This window comes from Nycticebus coucang, chromosome 16 (genome assembly GCF_027406575.1).
Source record: "Nycticebus coucang isolate mNycCou1 chromosome 16, mNycCou1.pri, whole genome shotgun sequence".
Taxonomy (NCBI): Eukaryota; Metazoa; Chordata; class Mammalia; order Primates; family Lorisidae; genus Nycticebus; species Nycticebus coucang.
The window spans coordinates 6,311,186-6,333,010 of NC_069795.1; the positions used below are offsets into that span (position 1 = coordinate 6,311,186).

A 21,825-nucleotide genomic window follows, 5' to 3' on the forward strand; every position below is an offset into this window, starting at 1 on the left:
GTCAGGCATTTTAACCTCACAATAGACTATTACAGACTGGATTCCAAACCAGAACCACTAGGGAAACAGGCAAAATAAGCCAGGCATAGCTGTACTTTGCCATTTTGAGGGGCAGGTGAGGACTGGCCTGTAAAGAGCCGTCTGTCTGCATTAAGGATTCTTTCTGAGCTGTGCCATTTCACATTGAATAACTTTTATAATCACCTCATTAAAATTGCATACTTTTAAAAGAACCTTCCAAGCAGAGTGAACAGACACATTTAAACAGTAGTTAGGAGTCTTTTACTGTGGGTTTTGCTGTGTTTTGTTTCTGGTATGAGGATAAACATGAGCATATTGGCATTTCCCACCATTCTGCAGGTAGAATTTCTTAAGGTAGACAGAGCAGTTGGCTTTTTTTTTCAAACATGGGTCCCAACACACTCCCGAGAAATGGAATTGTTACCAAAGCGACAAGCAGTAAGCTCTTAGAGTTCTCTGCATCCCGAGCGTAACGAAATCATCTGGGAAGACATCAAACCATGGGCTAGACTTGCTTCAGAACTTAAGCACAGGAATAATAAAACCTTGATGGTCTAATAACAAACTGTGATGGCTACTCTCCCCAGCTCCAAGATGCCCTAAAAATGTATTAAGCCTTTATTATATTGTCTTTTTATTTGTAAGCATAAGTACAAGTATATTAAGAAGGGAGGTCCCTACTATCCAAATTTGTCTTTAGTGCATAGAGCACAGCTATTTGTTAGCCAATATTTACAAGGCATCAGGGATTTCTTCCTCCTCCAAAAGAACCCTTCTGTCCATCTGTGTCTGGACAGACACGAAGGCTAGGACAGACCTCAGCTGTGTGTGATGAGTGCCTATTCCCTCATTAACTCCTTCCCTGGCTGCCCCAAGAGAAACTGCCAAAAATCTGTCTCTGATTTTTCAGTAAAGGCATAATATGGACAATAAGGAACTTTAAAAAAATGTTTTAATTTAAAATTTGTTAAACACTCTTATAGCACTAGAGCAAAACTGTAAACATCACTGCCTCAGAGAATAAACTGCCACCTCACATTCAGCTGCTAGGTCAATCACAGCAATCGCAATACAACCTATACTGAGGCATCTGCCAAATATCTGGAAAAAACAGCTATTTTTATGCCACTTACTGATCTTCAGGTATTTTCAGACATACTGTCTTATCTGTAAGGCTCACGGTATTTAAGCTAACCCTCCTGTTCTCAATATCCGTTACCGTTAGAGTCTATCCTCTCATTGACACTTCACTACTGATTTTGAGGCACTTATCAAACTGCTAAGAGTGACAATTGCTTTTCATCAGCAGTAGAAGTTTAAAACTATAAGCAGCAGAATCCACTTGCCAAAGATGCCAAAAGTGACTTCAGCACATCCCAGTGTTTCTACAGGCACAATCAGGGGAATATTTAATAAGTCAAAATGTAGCGTCACACGCTTAGAACTACATCTCTGGCTGCAATGATTTTCTTTCATGAATCAACAGGCAACTCGGTGATGTCTTTAAGGTCATGATTTATCACCGTCATTCTGAACATCAATTTTCAGCCCTCTCCAGAAGTGCCCGTGTTCAGCAGCGGCGTCAGGGTAACAGAATGCTGATAAAGGACACTGTCTGTGCCTTCCCTTAAATAAGGTTTACATGGAGGAACAGGAGGAAGCCCAACAAAACCCTGCCTTGCTCAAAGGTCCACCTTTTCCAGAAATCCTATCAACCCCGGCATTCTGTGCCCTCCCAAGAAACGGATCCACTGAAGGTGAATTGCCCTGCAGCTCCAGGAGGGGGCTTGATGGCCTGTAAGTTGTACAGACCGGGGCCTGGGAAGGGAAGGGTGGCTCTGACTGGGATGCACTTTCTCTGACACCAAGAGAGTGTGACACAGAGAGCAGACTGGAATCAACGGGGGCCTCAGCACCAGGATTCTGTAGCTACCTGGAAACGCGGAAGAAATTAAACATGAAAGGCCTAAGAGTCTTCTCCTTCTTCTCCTGGCTCCTCTTCACCTTCGGCTTCCGCTTCCCCTTCTGCTCCCTCCTCAGTTATTTCTTCCGTCTTGTTTTCACCAAAATGTCATTGTTGTTAAGGAGTGTAAGGGCCAGAGACACAGACATGAGAAAAGAATGTAAAATCTGACACAAGAGCTGAGAGCCGCCCACACGTCACACACACACCACACCACACCCCCCACACCCCTCACACACCCACCACATACCCCACACCCCTCACACACCCACCACATACCCCACACCCCACACACACTCCATACCCCCCACACACACCCCACACCCACCACATACCCCACACCCCACACACACTCCATACCCCCCACACACACCCCACACCCCACTTCATACCCCCACACACACCCCACACCCACCACATACCCCACACCCCACTTCATACCCCCACACACACACCACACATACCACACCACACCCCACACACACCCCCCACAGCACACACACTCCCCACACCCACCACATACCCCACACCCCACACACACTCCATACCCCCCACACACACCCCACACCCACCACATACCCCACACCCCACACACACTCCATACCCCCCACACACACCCCACACCCCACTTCATACCCCCACACACACCCCACACCCACCACATACCCCACACCCCACTTCATACCCCCACACACACACCACACATACCACACCACACCCCACACACACCCCCCACAGCACACACACTCCCCACACCCACCACATACCCCACACCCCACTTCATACCCCCACACACACACCACACATACCACACCACACCCCACACACACCCCCCACAGCACACACACTCCCCACACCCACCACATACCCCACACCCCATACACACACCACACACACACCACACACATTCCACAACACACACAAAAATATCATGCTTCAAAACACAGCCCCCTTGCTCGGAATAGTACAGCAGAGTGTGGTACATTAATTCTAATGGGAATTGTGATTTCTTTTAAGCATAGAGTCTTTACTCATATTAATAAACTATTCCCATCAAATAACCCGTACAAGTTCAGATGGTAGATGGTTAGAAGAATAAAAGAATCTCAGCAAGTGGAATTTTGTCAGAAAGAATGAGCTTTTAAATATATGAGCTGATTATGGTTTGTTGCAACAAGCTAATTTCTTCAACCCAAAGTTATCAGCATCTATACACATAATCTGGAATGAATTCCAAATTAATAATATGTTTTTGTCTTATTTTTATATATAAAAATAGGCGCCTGTGGCTCAAGGAGTAGGGCGCCGGTCCCATATGCCGGAGGTGGCGGGTTCAAACCCAGCCCCAGCCAAAAAAAAAAAAATCCCAAAAAAAAAAAAAAAAATAGGGTTTTCAAAAATGGAAGCTTGCCTAGCAAGAGAGAAACAAAAGAAATACTTACTAAAAAATATAATTTGCAAATAATGAAAAATCATGATGTAGAATAAGTTAGAAACAACCTTTAGGTCTAGGAATAGTGACTCGGTATTGACATTCAAAATAAAGAGGCAGGTCTATATTTACTATTCTCCCAAAATACAGATATATTACATGAAAAAAGTCACCACGACTTGATAATTACATGGGTGTGCATGTGTGTGGAGAGCTAGTGGTTATCCCTGGGTAAAGGCGTTTGTAAGCTATTGTTATTTTTTCTTTCTTATGCATTTTCTAAATTTTCTATAAAGATCATGAATTATTTTGTAATTTCTTTTTTTCTGAGAATAAAGTTTCTGGTAATATTCTTGTAAGGATTTTTTGAATTTCTGAGGAGTCTGTTATTCCGTCATTGTCGTTTCTGATTGATGAGAGTAGAGATTTTACTCTTTTTTTCCTGGTTAGGTTAGCCAAAGGTTTATCTATTTTATTGACCTTTTCAAAAAACCAACTTTTTGATTTATTGATCTGTTGTATTATTCTTTTGTTTTCAATTTCATTTAATTCTGCTCTAATTTTGGTTATTTCTTTTCTTCTACTGGGTTTGGAGTTGGAATGTTCTTCCTTTTCCAGTTGCTTGAGATGTCCCATTAAGTTGTTAACTTCCTCTCTTTCCGTTCTCTTGAGGAAGGCTTGCAGTGCTATAAATTTCCTTCTTAGGATTGCCTTTGCAGTATCCCACAGGTTCTGATAATTCATGTCTTCATTGTCTTTTTGTTCCAAAAATTTGGCAATTTCCTTCTTAATCTCATCTCTGACCCAGCTATCATTCAGCATAAGGTTAACTTCCATGTTTTTGTATGAGTATGCAGATTCCTGTTGTTACTGAGTGGAGTAACTTTTATTCTATGGTGGTCCGAGAAGATGCAAGGAATAATTTCTATTCCTTTAAATTTACTGAGGTTAGACTTGTGACCTAAGATGTGATCGATTTTGGAGTATGTTCTGTGGGCTGATGAGAAGTATGTGTATTCAGTTTTGTTGGGATGAAATGTTCTGTAGATTTCTGCTAAATCCAACTGTTGGATGGTTAGGTTTAAATCTAAAATTTCTTTACTCAACTTCTTATTGGAGGATCTATCCAACACTGCCAAAGGAGTGTTGAATCTCCGACTATTATGGAGTGGAGGAAATCAAGTTGCTCATGTCTGCTTGAGTTTCTCTTATAAAGTGAGGTGCATTCTGGTTGGGTGCATAAATATTAATAATTGAAATCTCATCATATTATTACCCTTAACAAATAGGAAGTGACCATTCTTATCCTTCCTTATTTTTGTTGGTTTAAAGCCCATTGTGTCTGCAAATAGAATTGCAACACCTGCTTTTTTCTGGTTACCATTTGCCTGAAATATGGACAACCATCCTTTCACCCTGAGTCTATATTTATCTTTTAAGGTAAGATGTAATTCTTGTATGCAGCAAATATCTGGCCTGAGTTTTTGTATCCAGTCAGCTAACCTGTACCTCTTCAGAGGACAGTTTAAGCCATTCACATTAATGGAGAATATTGATAAATCTGGTAAAATTTGGGGTATCGAGTTTTTCGAAAGTCCAATGGACATTTTTAATCCTTTCGCCACTGTGGAAGTTGGAGTTTGATCAAAAGTTTCTGTCATTACTTTTGTGGTAGAGAATTGGGCAGGTCATTATGGAGAATAGGTTTGAGAATATCCTAAAGAGCTGATTTGGTTATGGCAAATTTCTTCAACATATGAATGTCATTAAAGTATTTAATTTCTCCATCATAAATGAAACTCAGTTTAGCTGGATACAGGATCCGGGGTTGAAAGTTATTTTGCTTTAGGAGATTAAAAGTCGATGACCACCCTCTTCTGGCTTTAAAAGTTTCAGCAGAGAGATCTGCAGTCATTCTAATATTCTTCCCTTTGTAGGTAATGGGGCTACATGTGGCTGCTTTCAGAATTTTCTCCTTCATATTAACTTTAGTGAAGTTAATTATGATATGGCTGGGGGATGTCTTATTGGGATTGAGTCGTGCTGGGGTTCTGAAACTGTCTGCTATCTGAATTTCAGAATCTCTTGGCATGTCTGGAAAATTCTCTTTCATAATTTCATGGAGAAGGGCCTCTGTGCCTTGCGAGGCCACTTCATCACTTTCAGGGATTCCAATGAGGCAGATATTAGGCTTCTTCGAATTATCCCAGAGCTCTCTGAGAGAATGATCTGTTTTTGCTCTGCATTTCTCTTCCTCTTTGAGAGTTTGGGAGCATTCAAAGGCTTTGTCTTCAATGTCAGAAATCCTTTCTTCTGCCTGCTCCACTCTGTTACTGAGGGATTCTACTGTATTTTTCAGATCTTTGAGGGCTGTAAACTCTTGCTACAATGCGTGAAAATCTTTGGTGGTTTTGTCTTTAAATTCGTTAAATTCTTGAGACAACTTTTGAATTTCTCCTCGAATTTCTAATTCCGACTTTTGAATTGCTCCTCGAATTTCTAATTCCAAATTTTCCTCCATTGTATTAATCTTGTTTGCAATCCAAATTCTGAATTCGATTTCTGACATCTCGGCCAGCTGTTTATGAAGGGATCTTCAGTTACGTCTGCCATATCTTTCCTTCGGGGGGGGTGGTGATCTATTCTGGTTATTCATGTTATCAGAGTTTTTCCGCTGATTCCGTCCCATGATTATTTTACACTGTTTGATTTTTCCCCTAGCGCTTTGTCAAGGACCCATACAGTGCTATGGCCTGAGAAACTGGGGACCTGTTTTGTGTGGTAGGACTAAGTGGTTCTGTCTTGTCTTCAGCTGGTCTCTGTCTGACCCTAGTGAAACAGTTACTCTGGGTTGAAGTCTCAGTTGTGGAGAAATACCAGCAATTAAGTCACCCCGCCCCCCACAGGCAATAATTGGAAAAGGAAAATCAAACCTTCCTACAACCACACAATCAGGGCACCACTTGAATAGTCCTCGGGCAATTGGCTCAGTTCAAAAGGTCCAAATCAATTGTCTCAGTCAGCACCTGTCACAGGTGGGAGAGTTTAAAAGGTCTCTGGCAACTGGATTGCAGGGGTCTGGTGACAACTCAGATATGACTTGCTCCAGTGCTCCGTGAAGTCAGGAGGACACACCCAGCAAATAGATTAGTCTGGGAAGGTTGATGCCTCCTTCCCCACCTTGCACCTCTGTCACACCCAGTCACTGATAGCCCTGCAGGGCTGTGACCCAGTTGCCTCTAGTGAACAGATACTCCAGGGGTTTGCCTATTTTGTAATTTCAAAAATTAACAAAAGGTTTTTTTTTGGGGGGGGAGTTCTTTTGACATTTGGGAGTCTCTGTCTTGATGACCACCCTGTGCTGAAACACCCAGGTAATCAGGTAACTTCTGGTGAATTGTTCTCCCTATCCCTGATGTCTCAATTTTAACTTAGTCCTCCAATTAGCATTTTAAAGTGATTAATCCAAAAATGTTTGAAAACATAAATGCAGCCAGGAGAAGGAATTTCTACCTGCTGCCCTGGCCCGGCCTGGTCTGAGGTCAGTAAGAAACCACTGCAGGCACCTCAACCCCAGAGGCTCAGGAAGGGCCGGGAGCCAAGCTCTGCTTCTCTGGCCACCAGCTAGTTTATCCCCAGCTAACTTCCCCTTCACAGCAGGTTAGGGGAAGATTCTCTGGGTGTGTGGTTGTCCTTGTCTTATGAAAAAGGAGGGGAATGTGGCTAAAGCTGAAGTCCTTTCACCTAAAAGCTGTTTCAATCAAGCCGACTGAGCACAGCTGTTAAAGACGACAGCCGTACCTCTTCTGTTGCTGTCTCTCCCTCTTCTTCCTTAGGTTCAGAAATTGAAATTAAAGAAAGAAATATGAGTTCAAGTAAGTTTTAAGTTGAATCTGAAAATTAAGCAAACTATAATAAAACATTAGCTAGTCAAAGTTTGCCCATGAACTATGTAGGTAGCAAAGATTATGGGGACTAGGTGACCTCTGCTTATTCCATGCATTAAATTTCAAGCTCTTGGAATACCGGGTGATTTAAGACATTTTCCCACCATTTATACGCCTGAGAAGATGTAATTAATTAGTAATACGTAGAATCTCTGTTTCTAACACATACCACAGATCTCTAGTAAAATACAGACCAGATATGCAGACAATTAAAAAAATTGAATTAAAAAGTCTTTTCTGCCTTTATGCCCTTACAAGTATGCCTTTACTTCAGCTTTGAACCATTAATAAAAGTAGATAAAAAACTTATTCTCTATCCAAAAAAAAAAAAAAAAATGATAGCTTTTGTGAGCCCTGTAGCACTTAAACAGATTCCTGAGTAAAGAATAAACTAAGTGTGAGTAGGGTCAGCAAAGACTCAAACATGTCCCTACTGTGCAAGGCGCCCGCCCAGATCAAAGCAAGAGAAGCAGGTCACATCTCCTCAACTGCAACTCCAAGGAGAAAATACAAGCTTTTTCCTCCTTTCCCAAGATGGCCCTGAGACCAGAGTAATAAAATAATAAACCTCCCTGGGGCCAGAGCGCTACAATTGCTTTAATTAAGTAGAGAGCTGCAGTTCTTAAGAGCAGTCCCTAAAAATTCCTAATACTCTACACCTTAGGCATGAATTCAGGGAACTAAGAGGAAGAGGTGCCCAGAGTGACCCTGCAGTCACACCTGCCCCCTCAGCCTTCTCTGGGCACATAGAGACACACAGGCCTTGGAGTAAGTCATCTGCTGGTGGATACAGGACAAGTGGTCAGCACCACTGGGACTCGCTCGGACTCTCCTGACCCTTCCCTCTCCACCAGGCTCCACTACGGCTCAGCACGGAAGGCAGGTCACAGAGACGCTGACACTGTTCTGCCCCACATCTTTGGCCTGTCCCAGAATAATGCCTCAGACTTCTGAGGCTGGCAGGAACATGAAATTCTGACGGATCTCAGCCCTAAGCTCTGTGTTCAACACCGCTGTGCCGCACCAGGGTTCAGTGCTGAAATGACGTCTGAGGAGAGAGAGTCCAGCACTTGTTACAAACTCCAGGAGCTACTTCCACAGTGGAGTGTGGACTGTGCCTCTTTAATGCTGCCCCGTTCTGCATGTCCCATGCCTGCCTGCCACGACCCCTCCTGGGCTGTAGGAGGGAGCAATCCTCACCTCGGCTGGCCTTCTCTCCAGTCTGTTCTGCACGGTAGCCATAGATACCAAGCCACACTGTGCTACCCTCATGGGTAGAAACTTCCACCATCTGAAGATAAACTGAGGAAGGGCCAAGAGACCATTGGCCCTGCTTCCCCCTAGCCTCACCCTCACCACTCTGCCTCAGCCATCCTGAATCACCCGCAATTTTCTCACATCAACCATGGCTCAAAATGGTAGTTCCAAGAAATACTCTCCTACCCCACAGGTTGAGTTAGGGGACCTTCTTATTCGCCCCCATAATCATCATTTATTCATCTACCTCTCTAACTAGTCTGTGTGCTCAGGGACGTGACCTGTGTCCTCACTCATTGTTGGATCTCCAGAGCCCAGCCACTATCTGGAACCAAGGTCCAAACTCAGACAACTGGAGACGTGAACCGTGTGCACTCTGCTGTGACTCTCGCATCTCAAAGAACATTAACTTTCTTCTTATCCACACGGGATCAAATCAGAATTCGCCATATGAAGCACAGAATTATTGATCATGTCCACTTATACGTTCTTCCCAACCTAATTATTTTTATTAACTCTATCCAACTGGAAGAGATGAATTAACCAGATACATTCTATTAAAAACGGGTAAACCTGACAGCTAGCCTGGAGGGCGGTGGGAAATCTAATGGAAAATAAGACTCAACTTTACAATTATGGAGGGATCTAACTAACACTCTTTATCAATACTTGAATCGACCTTAATTTCTTGAAAGATATGTTAAAGAGAAAAGGCAAGGGCTCAGAGAATTTCTAGAAATACTTAGTCTCAAAAGCTCCAGTTAGCCTTGAAGGACTTTGCAGATTATCATTGCCAGTTCTACCAGAACATCAGCTCGGGGAGTAGGGACTTTTGTCATTCTCCTGGCTCCCTCCCCAGTCCCTGGAATTCTGCCTGGCACATGGCAACAGTCTGTCCACAAAGTCTTGAATAAAAGCATTTATGAATTGCTATCCTGCTTCAAATCCCTCTTAGGATGAGGGGGATATTTTAATTAAGAAAAAAAAAAACTTAAACTTTCTATCTTAGCTCACAGAATTATAAATCATCAGAATTGGGCAGATCCTTAAAAGTCATCTATGCAAAATGCTTGAATCAAATTTCATGGTTGGCAAATAATTATATTAACAAAAGCATTTATTTAAAGATAATTAAGCCAAGATCTGGCAAGATGTCAGGACAGAGTATGAACTGTTAACTTGAAAAACAATTTCACCTTCTCCCTCTTCTGAGGAAGTGGGAAAGGGAAGTGGGAAGTCTCAGAACCTTCCACAGCAGCAATCTGCAGCGGGAGCTTGGCCAGGGAAGTGGCTGCTGGCATGTCATGTGGCCAGAACTAAGGACAGGTGTTGGTGGTGGTGAGTGTCAGGCAGTGGTTGGTGGGGACAAGCGGCTGGGGTGGTAGACCTTTGAGGGCAACTGTCCTCAGAACAGTGGGACTGAGAGGCAGGAGCAGAGCCTTCTGGAGCTACGGGGACTCCAAGGCCCCAGCTTGGGACCTGCATGCTGCTCTGCAAACCCAGACCAACACCCGCCACTTGAAAGAGGAACTTCCCTCAGTCTGCTATTGTAGGAAGCTGGGAGGGGCGATTTACAAGGGCTTACAGATTCTGTAAGGACAAGATAACTGGGTTTGCAAAGCATACAATTTAAAATCAATTTACAAAAAAATAATAATAATAAAAATAAAATCAATTTGCCTTGAATAAAACCAAACATATACATGAACAAGTTGCACCATTTCTAACATCTTCTAACAGTGCTTCTCAACCTTCCTAATGCCCAGCCCTTTAATACAGTTCCTGTGGGTCATGACCCACAGGTTGAGAACCGCTGTCTTATAAGGTTTGCAATTCCTTTCCTGGGGAGTGCCCAAGCGTTTTGCTCCACCTTCCTGGCCTCCCAAACTCGGCCCCATCTACTATTGAGCAGGGAGCATACACGTCTGGGCATCTTGGGTTTAGGACCTCAGAGGCTGGGGACGTCCAGATCATTAAAGAAGACAACGGCTGCTGCTTCCATTTCTGTTTTTTTAATCAGTGTGAACCACTTAGGTAAATATTCTTGGACATGGTTTGAGTGCTTATGAGTGTGCACTGAGGGCCACGCGTGGCAGCAGAGATTAGAGAAGCATGATCCTAACTAACCACTGACTCCGCTCACCCCTGAGCTTAAGCCGCTGGAGCGAGGGCTTAGTTTTTGCCATTTACCACTGTATACCTTAAAACTGTTCTTAACACAAAAACAAATGTGGGTTAAAAAACGGTGAGAACCGTTTTGCAATTCCTTTCCTGGGGCGTGCCCAAGCGGTTCTTATAAGGTTATAAGAGAGAACCAGAGAACCAGTGTTTGTGGTGTAGTTAACAGAATACACCAACCAGGTCCCACTCCTGGTGTTAATGCTGTACCGTGGCCAGGGGCTGTCACCCTTGGGGGAAGCCAGGAGAAAGGCACGCAGAACTCTAATATTTTTGTGACTTCCTGCAAGTCTATCATTATTTCAGAACAAAATGTTCTAAAAATGTTTTTATTCCTTCTCATAACAAGCGTGGCTGAACACCAGGATGTGAATGTGTTTTGTTCTTCCTGCCACACAGAGTTGGGTGGGGGAGTAAGAGTTATTTTCTCTCCCACATTCCACCTGTTGGTTTGGGCTCTCCGCCCAAAGGGAAGGAATTACGGGCCTTGATTTTCAGAATCCTGGCCCAACAGAGGCAGTGAAGCTAGGTGACCCCTGAATAAAGAAAAAAGCTGGGGCTTAGGCCTTGGAGCTGGCAAGATGGAGGCGGCCAGACTGAGGAGAGAAGGGGGGTTTCCAGGAAGCAGAGCCAGGGACCATGGGGACATTCTAGTGGCACTAGGCCCTCTGTACCAGTGGCAGCATCTGCAGTGGGAGGACCACCTGCTGTGAGGGGCAAGCGTGTGTCCATCCAAAGCACGGTCTTCACCCACGCCGAGGGACAATCAGTAAAAAGGCCATCCTGGATGAAGAACCAGAGCCCGTTCCTGCCTTGTCACCACTGATGACTCCAGGACTGCCGTAAGACCCCAGGAAGGAGAGGGCTCCACACTCCACCCAGCTTACATTTCCTGCCAGCCAGGAGGTGGGCTGAAGCAGGAAGAGGGGCATTTAGAGAAAAGAAAGCTGCCATCAGGCCAAGGAAACTTAGGAACAAATGAGGCCCACCCCTACTCTAACCTTCATACCCATCACGGAGTGCTGGCTGTGGAAGGAAGCGCAGGGCACCCTGGTGTTTCTGAGCCAGGAGGAGCAAAAAGAACAAGTCCACAAAATCACCTCAAGACAGATTTCAACTGAGCCAGAGCTGTTAAAGCCTTAGATTCATCTAAGGGGTAATATCTAGACAAAACTACCAGGAGGTGTAGCACTCTGAAAATCTATGTTCATAAAACACAGAGATCTAATTTGCTTTTCTGATCATACACGAGCCTGTGTCTGCCCAGGGTGTGCCGTGAGGAATGGAGGGACTGGAGTTGTTACCAACAGCCTGAGCTGGTCCTGCAGTCTCTCGCAGGCCAAGGGGTTGGGGTCTGCCACTTGTCATCTTTGTCCCTAAGTCTTAAAGAAGCAAACTAACCTCCAAACATATTAATCAATAATCCTGTAGGAGTACATTAGGAAATTCACGCGAAGTTCAAACTATAAAACACAGATTTTGGTTTAAATGACAAGATAATGAAATGGTCACTGTGCTTAACTTTAAAAGTATTATTTCTGAATTATATAGGCTGCCCTGAAGCCTCATCCAACTTCTAAGATTGAAGATTTGTATCTTTCTTCAGAACAAAAAACTTCAGAGTTATAAATTATCGACATTTTGAAACAGCAGCCTATTTTAAATATAAGTCTAAACAGGAGGAAATGTGCTGCCGGGACCCTTCCTAAATTTAAATTCCTAAAGACAAGTCCTACACCCCCAATTTCTAGTGTGGCTGTGGGCCTCAGCCCCTTCCTAGCCACATTCTACCTGCTAATAATAAGGATCCCACTCTGTAAAAGTGTCCACACCTCTTCTGGCATTAATAAGCCTGCAGACTACCAGGGGTTGACACCCCATCTTTGTTGCACCCGGCCCAGTGCAGCGATCTAGCACAATCCTCCCACAGGGAGGCTCCGCCCCTCCAGGCTCCCTCTGCAGCCAAGGCCTCTGCTATGGAGCTTCTCACAGCATTTTCGGAATTCCTTGAATAAGTGGCCCATCCAGTCTCCCATTATCTCAGCTTAGTATTTAAAGAACTACAGTCTCCCCCACCTCCACCCCCAACTTTATCCCTTCCCCACCATGGGAGCCCATTTAGCATTAATCATGTAACTTCCCTGGGCTCTGCTGTGTCCCTGATCAGATGTGACGTCAGTGTCAGCTCCCTCCTCAAGGCCCCCTCAAGTTCCTGTTGTCCTCCACCAGTGTGCTCCAGCTTCTCAGCTCTGTTTCCCCAGTGGGCAGGGCTCTTGAGTAGTGTATGCTGGGAGTCAGTCATCAGTCATGACCGAGCAGCAAGGCCCCATGTTTGGTAAAGAACATGCTCCTGACCTACCCATAGCCACGCCACAACAAACGATGAAACCCTGAAACCCTGCTCGCTGGCTGGCCACCCCCCATGGGCCTGGGCCTCTTCCTCTGCCCTCCCTTCAGCCCCTCTGTACCTGGACCAGGCAGCTCCGCTCCCTACTTTCTCTTTCACTGCTGTGCGCCCAGAACAGACTGAGTCCAAGCAAACTTGGATAAAAAGCAAACACTCACCTCCTTCTGGGATCCAGGGAGGTTGCCCGCATCTTCACCGCCCTCTTTCTGTGCCTCATTTTCTCCACTTTCTTCAGCCTTCTCGGTTCCCTGCTCATAAAGGAAACCCAGGGTATGAAGCACCTTAGATAAGATCCCCACAAAACACCACACCACCCACGACGTGACCTTCTTATTTAGGGACATGGTACAGAAATGAAGCAGGCACAGACCTTCTGTTTATTAGGTCGCTTAGCTTCTAGAGCACAGAGCCAAACCCCCCAAATGCTGTGGGATCTTCGGGGTAAGTCCACTCAGCTGACCTACCCTGCAGAGTACTAACTGCCCTGTGAGGAGTTTCAGATCACCCGCTAAGGCTCATGCAGGAACGCCAAAAAAGGCAGGATTTAGTGTTTGCTCCCCAGTGCGCATATGCAGGGAGGCTTTATAATTCAGAGCTGAAAATCAGATAAAGTGGACAGGTAGACACGTAGTACGTACGTAGATGGATGGATGGACAGATAGGGTGGAAAGAAAGACAAATAGAGAAAAAGGCGAGAACTAAGTGGACATTCTGAGGAGCAGGTATGGAGGAGGACCATCCAAAACAGCAGCCTCTGCTAGGCGCAGTGGCTCACACCTGTAATTCCAGCACCTGGAAGGCCAAGATGGGAGGATCTCTTAAGCACAGGCATTCAAGAACAGCCTGGGCAACACAGCAAGATCCCATCTCTACAAAACTAGAAAAATCAGCAGGTCATGGTGACTCATGCCTGAAGTCCCAGCTACTTGAAAGGCTGTGGCCTACTGGATTGCTTGAGTCCAGGAGTTGGAGGCTGCAGTGAGCTATGAACACACCATTGAACTCCAGCCTGGGTAACAAAGAGAGACTCTATCTTAAAAAAACAAACAACAACAAAAAAATACCAGCTCTTACCTCAACCATTGGGAAGGGAAGATGCTTCCTCCTTCACCTACATCATATAAATTCATTATCCTGGGGATAATAGCTTGCACTTCAATATCTTTTAACTATTCAAATTATATTTGCCTTGCCCTTCCTTTTATCTCCGCAACACCACTGTAACCTAAGTAGGTGAGACAGTCATTACCACACACACTTTAGAGATAAGAAAATAAAGTCAGAAACTGCCACATTGCAAGTTAGGGGCAGGACTAGGTCTACAACTCCTACTTAACGCTCTTTCAACTTGCAAAGTAGGTCCCAGCCTTTTCAAATATCAGGTTATTTTTATTATAGAGGCACTGCAAGCTCATGGGAGCAAATTAAGTCAGACACTTACTCTCCTGTACCACCCACCTATATTATTTATGATAATCAATATTAAAAATGTGATATGTACCTAACTCTACCCTAATACATAAACGCTATTTGGGGGAGTTGATAGCTATTTGTTTTTTACTTTTGTGTTTTTTAATAGAAATGGGAACACACTGTGACAACTTCAAATTTAAGCTTAATAGAACATGGGCATTCATCCAGGTCAAATCATATGGTTCTAACTCATTCTTTTATCTGCTCAATATCAAATATATATATATATATATATATATTTTTTTTTTTTTGTAGAGACAGAGTGTCACTTTATGGCCCTCGGTAGAGTGCTGTGGCCTCACACAGCTCACAGCAACCTCCAACTCCTGGGCTTAAGCAATTCTCTTGCCTCAGCCTCCAGAGTAGCTGGGACTACAGGCGCCCGCCACAACACCCGGCTATTTTTTGGTTGCAGTTTGGCCAGGGCTGGGTTTGAACCCGCCACCCTCGGTATATGGGGCCGGCACCTTACCGACTGAGCCACAGGCACCGCCCTCAATATCAAATATATTCAAACATTTCTCCATCGATGGATGATGGGAATGTTTACATGTTTATGCCTCTACGAACAAAATTGTACGAAACCAAATAAAATGGCGAGGTTGTTTCTATTAGGTTTTTTTTTTGAGACAGAGTCTCAAGCTGTCACCCTGGGTAGAGTGCTGTGACATCACAGCTCACAGCAACCTTCAACTCCTGAGCTCAAGGCAGTCTCCTGCCTCCGCCTCCCAAGTAGCTGGGACTACAGGTGCCCACCACAACGCCAGGCTATTTTTTGGCTGCAGCCGTCATTGTTGTTTGGCGGGCCCAGGCTGGATTCGAACCCGCCAGCTCAGGTGTACGTGGCTGGCGCCTTAGCCACTTGAGCCACAGGCGCAGAACCTGTTTCTATTAGGTTTTTTTCAAAAAGGTGACAGCCATTCACATTCTCCTAGTGTGTGAATGATCCCCTCCCAGCATCCTCAACAGTGCAGATGACTGCTCCTTTGTAAACTTTACCAATATGTCGGGGACAAAACAGAATTTCACTTCTGTCTTCTTTTATATTTTCCTGATTACTGGAGAGGAAGGGCTTCATTTTTAGGAATATTTAGCCAGTTATCTTTCTTGTTCAGATAATTGTCTTCATATGTTTTGCCCATTTTTTACTTGAGTCTTTTTTTTTTTTTTGCAGTTTTTGGCCGGGGCTGGGTATGAACCTGCCACCTCTGGCATATGGGGCTGGTGTCCTTCTCGTTTGAGCCACAGGTGCCGTCCCCTACTTGAGTTATTTTTATCAAATTTTAGAAGTTCTTTATTTAATAGAATTTTTTTCTTTTCTTTTTTTTCTTTTCTTTTTTATTTATTTATTTATTTATTTATTTGAGACAGAGCCTCACTGTTCTGCCCTGGGTAGAGTGCTGTGGCATCCTGGCTCACAGCAACCTCAAAGCCCTCTGTTCAAGTGATCCTTTTGCCTCAGCCTCCCAAGTAGCTGGGACTCCAGGTGCCCATCACAACACCTGGCTAGTTTTTCTATTTTTAGTAGAGATGAGTCTCACTCTGTTCAGACTGGCCATGAACTCCTGAGCTCAAACAATCTACCCACCTCAGACTCCCAAGTAGCAGGTACTATAGGCTCGTGCCATCACATCCGGCTAATTGTTCTATTTTTTTTAGAGAGACAGGGTCTCTCCTTTTCAGGCTGGTCTCAAACTCTTGGACTCAAGCAGTCTTCGTACCTCAGCCTCCCAAAATGTTAGAGCCATTGCACCCAGCTGAAGCTATAATGTTTTACAAATTTGGGGGGGTTATTTTCATTTTTAGGCTTTTATGTGGACAAATTATCTAACTTTTATTCTCTAAAATATACTTATGTTATTGTATATTGATTATTAATATCTAGAGCTTTAATCCATCTGGAATTTAATTTTGAATATGACATAGAGTTCTAAATTTGTTTTCTTCCAGATAGATGGCCAATGATGCTTATAACTACATACAAACCAGAATTTCCTATTAAGATGATATTTTTGTCATTATTCAAAGTATCTATGTAAATGGATCTGTTTCTACACTCTTCTATATGTAAATACAGAAATATAGTCATGGCGTATTTATCAGCTCCCATGCCACTGTGCTGCTTGTATCACTGATGGCTTTCAGCATAAATTTTAATATTCAGAAGCAGTTGCTACACGAAGTCTTCTTTTTCAACATTTTCTTGGCTTTTCTCAGACATTATTCCAAATAAATTTTAAGATCGTTTTTCCTAGTTCTAAAAGTTAAAAACATAAGATTTGGGTTAAAATAGCACTAAATACTTTTGGACTTTTTTCATTCACTCCTGATGGATGGATCAGGCGCCTTTCAGGTTCACTTCTTCAGTATCTGTTAGTCCTTCAGAGCAGAACCGGATTGTGCTCTTCATGTGGCCCTGTGTGCTCCTTGCTTCTGATTTTAGTAGATGCTTCAATATCACATGGTTTGTTATGACACCTGCAGTTGCCTTGGATAATTTATTTATTTAAGCAGTTTCCTTCTACTTACATTTCAATCCATTTTTATTTTAACTAGGAATATCTGATGAGTTGCAGCAAACATGTTCTTGGTATTTATAGATGTAATCATACACTTTTTCTCCATTAATCCGTTCATGTAACGAATTATGATAGAATTCTGCTTGGAAGATGGCATATTATCTTTAATTCATTGCTGAATATCACTTGCTAATATTTTATTAGAATTTTGCCCTCTGTAATCACAACTGAGATTAATCGAGGTACAACTGAAAGTGTCCTAAGTAATATACTGAACTGGTCAAAAGTTTTATCTATTTCATTTGTCTGTTCAAACTTTATATATATATATATATATATATATATATACTTGGAATATAAATACTTTTACCATATATATACTTTGAATATATGTTTACATTTCTATTTAAATTATACACACATAGTCATGTACCGCATAATGACATTCTGGTCAAGAACGGACCCTATATACGACAGTGATCCCATAGGATTATAAAACCATATTTTTTGGCTGCGCCTGTGGCTCAAGGAGTAGGGCGCCGGTCCCATATGCCGGAGGTGGCGGGTTCAAACCCAGCCCTGGCCAAAAAAAAAAAAACGTATTTTTACCATACCTCTTCTATGTTTACGTGTTTAGATACACACACACTTATCTTGCGTTATAACTGCCTACAGTTTTCAGCACAGTAACATGCTGTACAAGTTTGGAGCCTGGGAGCAATAGCTTACACCAATGGTCCCCAAACTTTTTGGCACCAGGGACCAGTTTCGTGGAAGACAATTTTTCCATAGGCCGGGGTGGCAGGGGGAATCTTTTGGGGATGATCCAAGTGCATTACATTATGGTGTACTTTATTTCTATTATTATTAATATATAATGAAATAATTATACAACTCACCATAAGGCAGAATCAATGGGAGCCCTGAGCTTGTTTTCCTGCAACTAGACAGTCCCAGCTCCAGCATTACTGCCCCAGCTCCACCTCAGATCATCAGGCATTAGGTTCTCCCAAGGAGCACACAACCTAGACCCCTCACATGTGCAGTTTACAGTAGGGTTTGCACTCCTATGAGAATCTAATGCCCCCGCTGATCTTACGGGTGCAGAGCTCAGACAGCAATGCCAGCAATGGGGAGTGGCTGTACATACAGATGAAGCTTTGCTCACTTGCCCACCACTCACTTCCTGCAGTGTGGCATAGTTCCTAAGAGGCCACAGACCAGTAAAGGTCCAAAGCCCAGGGTTTGAGGACTAGAACAATAGAAGATGTTAACATAACTACAATAGAAGGATTTGAAACCTCTTTGCAGCCCTGCTGGTGTGACTGCTGAGAATGTAAGTATTCCCTAAGGTGGCGCCCATAAGGAGGACATCCCTTGCTGGGATGGATGAATTCTGGCACTCAAGAGTCACACACCAACAGTAATCTGTAAAGGTCATGCTTTAACACTGTTATGACTGTATTTATCTCCACCAACAGGGGGAAATCTAATTACATATATAAATGAGTATTTCCCATTGCATCTTAGTATTATTTTGCTGACTATAACATAAAAAGTAATTGATCTGGCTAAGTGTGGTAGCCCCTACTGGTAATCCCAACCCTTTGGGAGGCCCAGATAGGAGAATTACTTAAGACCAGGAGTTTGAGACCAGCCTTGGCAACACAACAAGACTCTGTCTCGACAGAACATTTTTTTTTAATTAGCTGGGTGTGGTGGTGCTGGCATGTAGTCCTAGCTACTCAGGAGGCTGAGGCAGGAGGATCGCTTTAGCACAAGAGTTCAAGCTGCAGAAAGCTATGATTGCACCACTGCACTCCAGCGTGGCTGACAGAGCCAGACTATCTCTAAAGAAAAAAAAAAAAGACATTGATCCTGCTGCTGCTTTGCCTGGTATTGCTTACACAGCTTGGCAATCTAAATTTAGTTGTTTTTCTTGTTAATTTGATCATATCTTTACTTCTTTAATTTCAATCTAGCATGTTCTAGGACAATGCTTTTCGATGGGGGCTCCCCATGACATATAGATGACATATTGATACATGTATACAGATGTTTAGAACCCATTCCAGACCTACTGAATCTTGTCACTGGATATTCTTACCATATACTTGGTATCTTCATGGTATATTATATCTCTGAATAATTATGCCATATCAGGATTTTTCCTGTGTTCATTTATTTATATAAATTAGATAAATTTGCTCTATTCTTTGAAAATATGCTTAATGATTATGTTTATAAATAATTTGTCTAAAACTTGTTTGGGCTGACTTTACTGTTTTGCTTTGCATGCCCTAAAAACAACCAAACTGTCTCATCAGGTATATTATTCTTATAACTCTCACCAAGTCTTTCACTTTTGAAAATTATTAGTAATAAATAAACCACACCCATTTTACACTTAATTTGTCATCTATAGATAATTTTGTTAGCTTGTTTTACTTTGATGCTTTCCTGGAAGTGTTCTGCAATCAGCTACAGGCCGGGTGCTTCATTCTCCATGAAGAATGACTGCTCAGAGCCCCCAGAAAAGGATTACACACCAGATACTTGTGGGTGCAGGTTTCTGACAGTGTCACTTAGAGAACTTTAAGATTGGCCTACTGGACTGAGTCAAAATTTCCAGAACTTTAGTAGAGAAAAAGATGGGACCATGAGACTCCTCCCAGGATCCAGCAAAATAAGAGTCAATTACTCAGGGGTAAGTGAATTGGTGAGGGACAATAGTAGCTTTTTGTTTTTCTTTTTAGACAGAGTCTCACTGTGTCACCCTGGGTAGAGTGCCATGGTGTCACAGTTCACAACAACCTCAAACTTCTGGGTTCAAGCAAACCTCTTGCCTCAGCCTCCCCAGCAGCTGGGACAACAGGCGCCCACCACAACACGCGGCTAGTTTTTCTATTTTAAGTAGAGACTGGTCTTGCTCAGCCTGCTCTCAAACTCCTGTTCTCAAACAATCCACCCCGCTCTTCCTCACAGAGTACTGGGATTACAGGTATGAGCCACCACACCTGGCCCGTCAATAGTAGTTTTTGTTTGGAACACTGTTGATGTTATTTTACTGTCCTATTTTCTGGATATATGAGGAAGCCTTGTGTTTCTCCTCTTACACTTTTTAAGCATCATAACAATGTAGTAGACTCTGCTTTTTATATTGAAATGAAACATTTATAAATGATATTTTCCCTGCCTCATCCCTCTAGAATTCAAAAATTCTTATTGAATCAGAATATATATTTTATTTTTTATGGCAATATAGTTATTTGCATGGCTTCAATAAGAATCTGTCTTCCTTCTTGTCAGGGCATAACTGAAAATATTGCTTATAAAACCAAGGTCTTGCCTGGCCGTCATATGAAGAATGATGTGCATTTAATCAGATAGGACCAGATGCTTTTAAAGAACTAAGGTGGACTTATTTATCCAATGCTTACTTATAAAACCCTCTTGGGAAAACTATCTGGGCCTTTGGCCTGAAATAGCCTGCCTGAGAAAATGTGTCTAAGGCCACAATGCTTCTTGTGATGCTGAGTATCATCCTGTAAGCATACTCTTCTACATAATTGTCAAACGCCTATTTTTAGCTTGAGATGAATTTTCCTTGCTGACACTTCTCCACGATCTTGTTTACTACAATATGACACTGTGACAAGTCATACCATTCCAAGATATAATCAGGTGTCTGTCTTTTCAAAGGATACTGGAAGTACTTTCCCCTGTACGTATTATAAACACTTATAACCGGAGCAGTGCTGACAGCACCAAAGTTTCTAGTGCAGAATGTGTAGCTAATTAGTGGGATATCTTTGTACAGATCACTTAAGCTCCTTAGCCTTTGAAGTCTTCCTCTGGGAAGAGACGAATCTGGACCAGATGGCCTCTTGGGTCTCTTCAGGCCAGTTTTCATAAACTCACAGCCATCCCTTTCTTCCACATAAGGAAATTATGCAATACGATGATACTTACAGACAAATCAGGGTAGAATCTAAAACCTGAGATTAGATATTGAAAGAAAAATGGCATAAGATGAAACAGCAGATGCTGAAATAAATTTACATGTATTAGTATGGATAGATCTCCAAACATTATATTGTATTTTTTAAGATAGCTACTTTAAACAAACCTATCTCACTTACACCCCATTTGAAGAATGGCATTTAACATCTCCAGAGCGTTTCACTGACTTTGATACCTCCATTAATTATTGCCTTCAATTTCAGAGTTGAGAATCTACTATGAGCTTCAAACCGTACTGGGCACGGAGGACACAGATATGAAAGACACAGTTCTGGGTCCTGCCTCTGACCTCCAGCAGACATTACGAGCTGAGTTAGAGGTTTTGTAAAACTTGAATCACTCTGCACAGACCCTTTCCCACCAATTCACACTGCCCAGAACAGACGTCCTGATACAGAAGGTACTTTGCGATATCATGCCTGCTAACTCTCCTGACCTCACCTCTTGTCTTTACGCTGGTTCTACTGAAACCTCTGCATCCAGGCCTGAGGTGACTTCCCTGAAGGGATCATCCTCTCATAAACCTCACTGCCTTCATGAGCTCTTTCCCTTTCCCACGGGGTCGTTACTGTCTCTTCTCACTTGCTTACCTCCTGCCAGGTGCA

The 21,825-nt window shown here is 43.0% G+C and overlaps 1 protein-coding gene across 2 annotated transcripts in view; it reads right to left on the reverse strand.

Moving 5' to 3' along the window:
* Positions 1–21,825, reverse strand: part of SH3BGR (SH3 domain binding glutamate rich protein) — a 63,778-nt gene that overhangs the window by 1,103 nt on the left and 40,850 nt on the right. For both annotated transcript variants that reach the window (XM_053564722.1, XM_053564721.1), the window contains exons 4-6: positions 13,364–13,453; positions 7,218–7,247; positions 1,955–2,074 (exon numbers count right to left, since the gene is read on the reverse strand). In XM_053564722.1, the coding sequence (XP_053420697.1) occupies positions 1,988–2,074; positions 7,218–7,247; positions 13,364–13,453 (207 nt within the window). In that variant the 3' untranslated portion in view covers positions 1,955–1,987. The remainder of the gene's footprint in view (positions 1–1,954; positions 2,075–7,217; positions 7,248–13,363; positions 13,454–21,825) is intronic.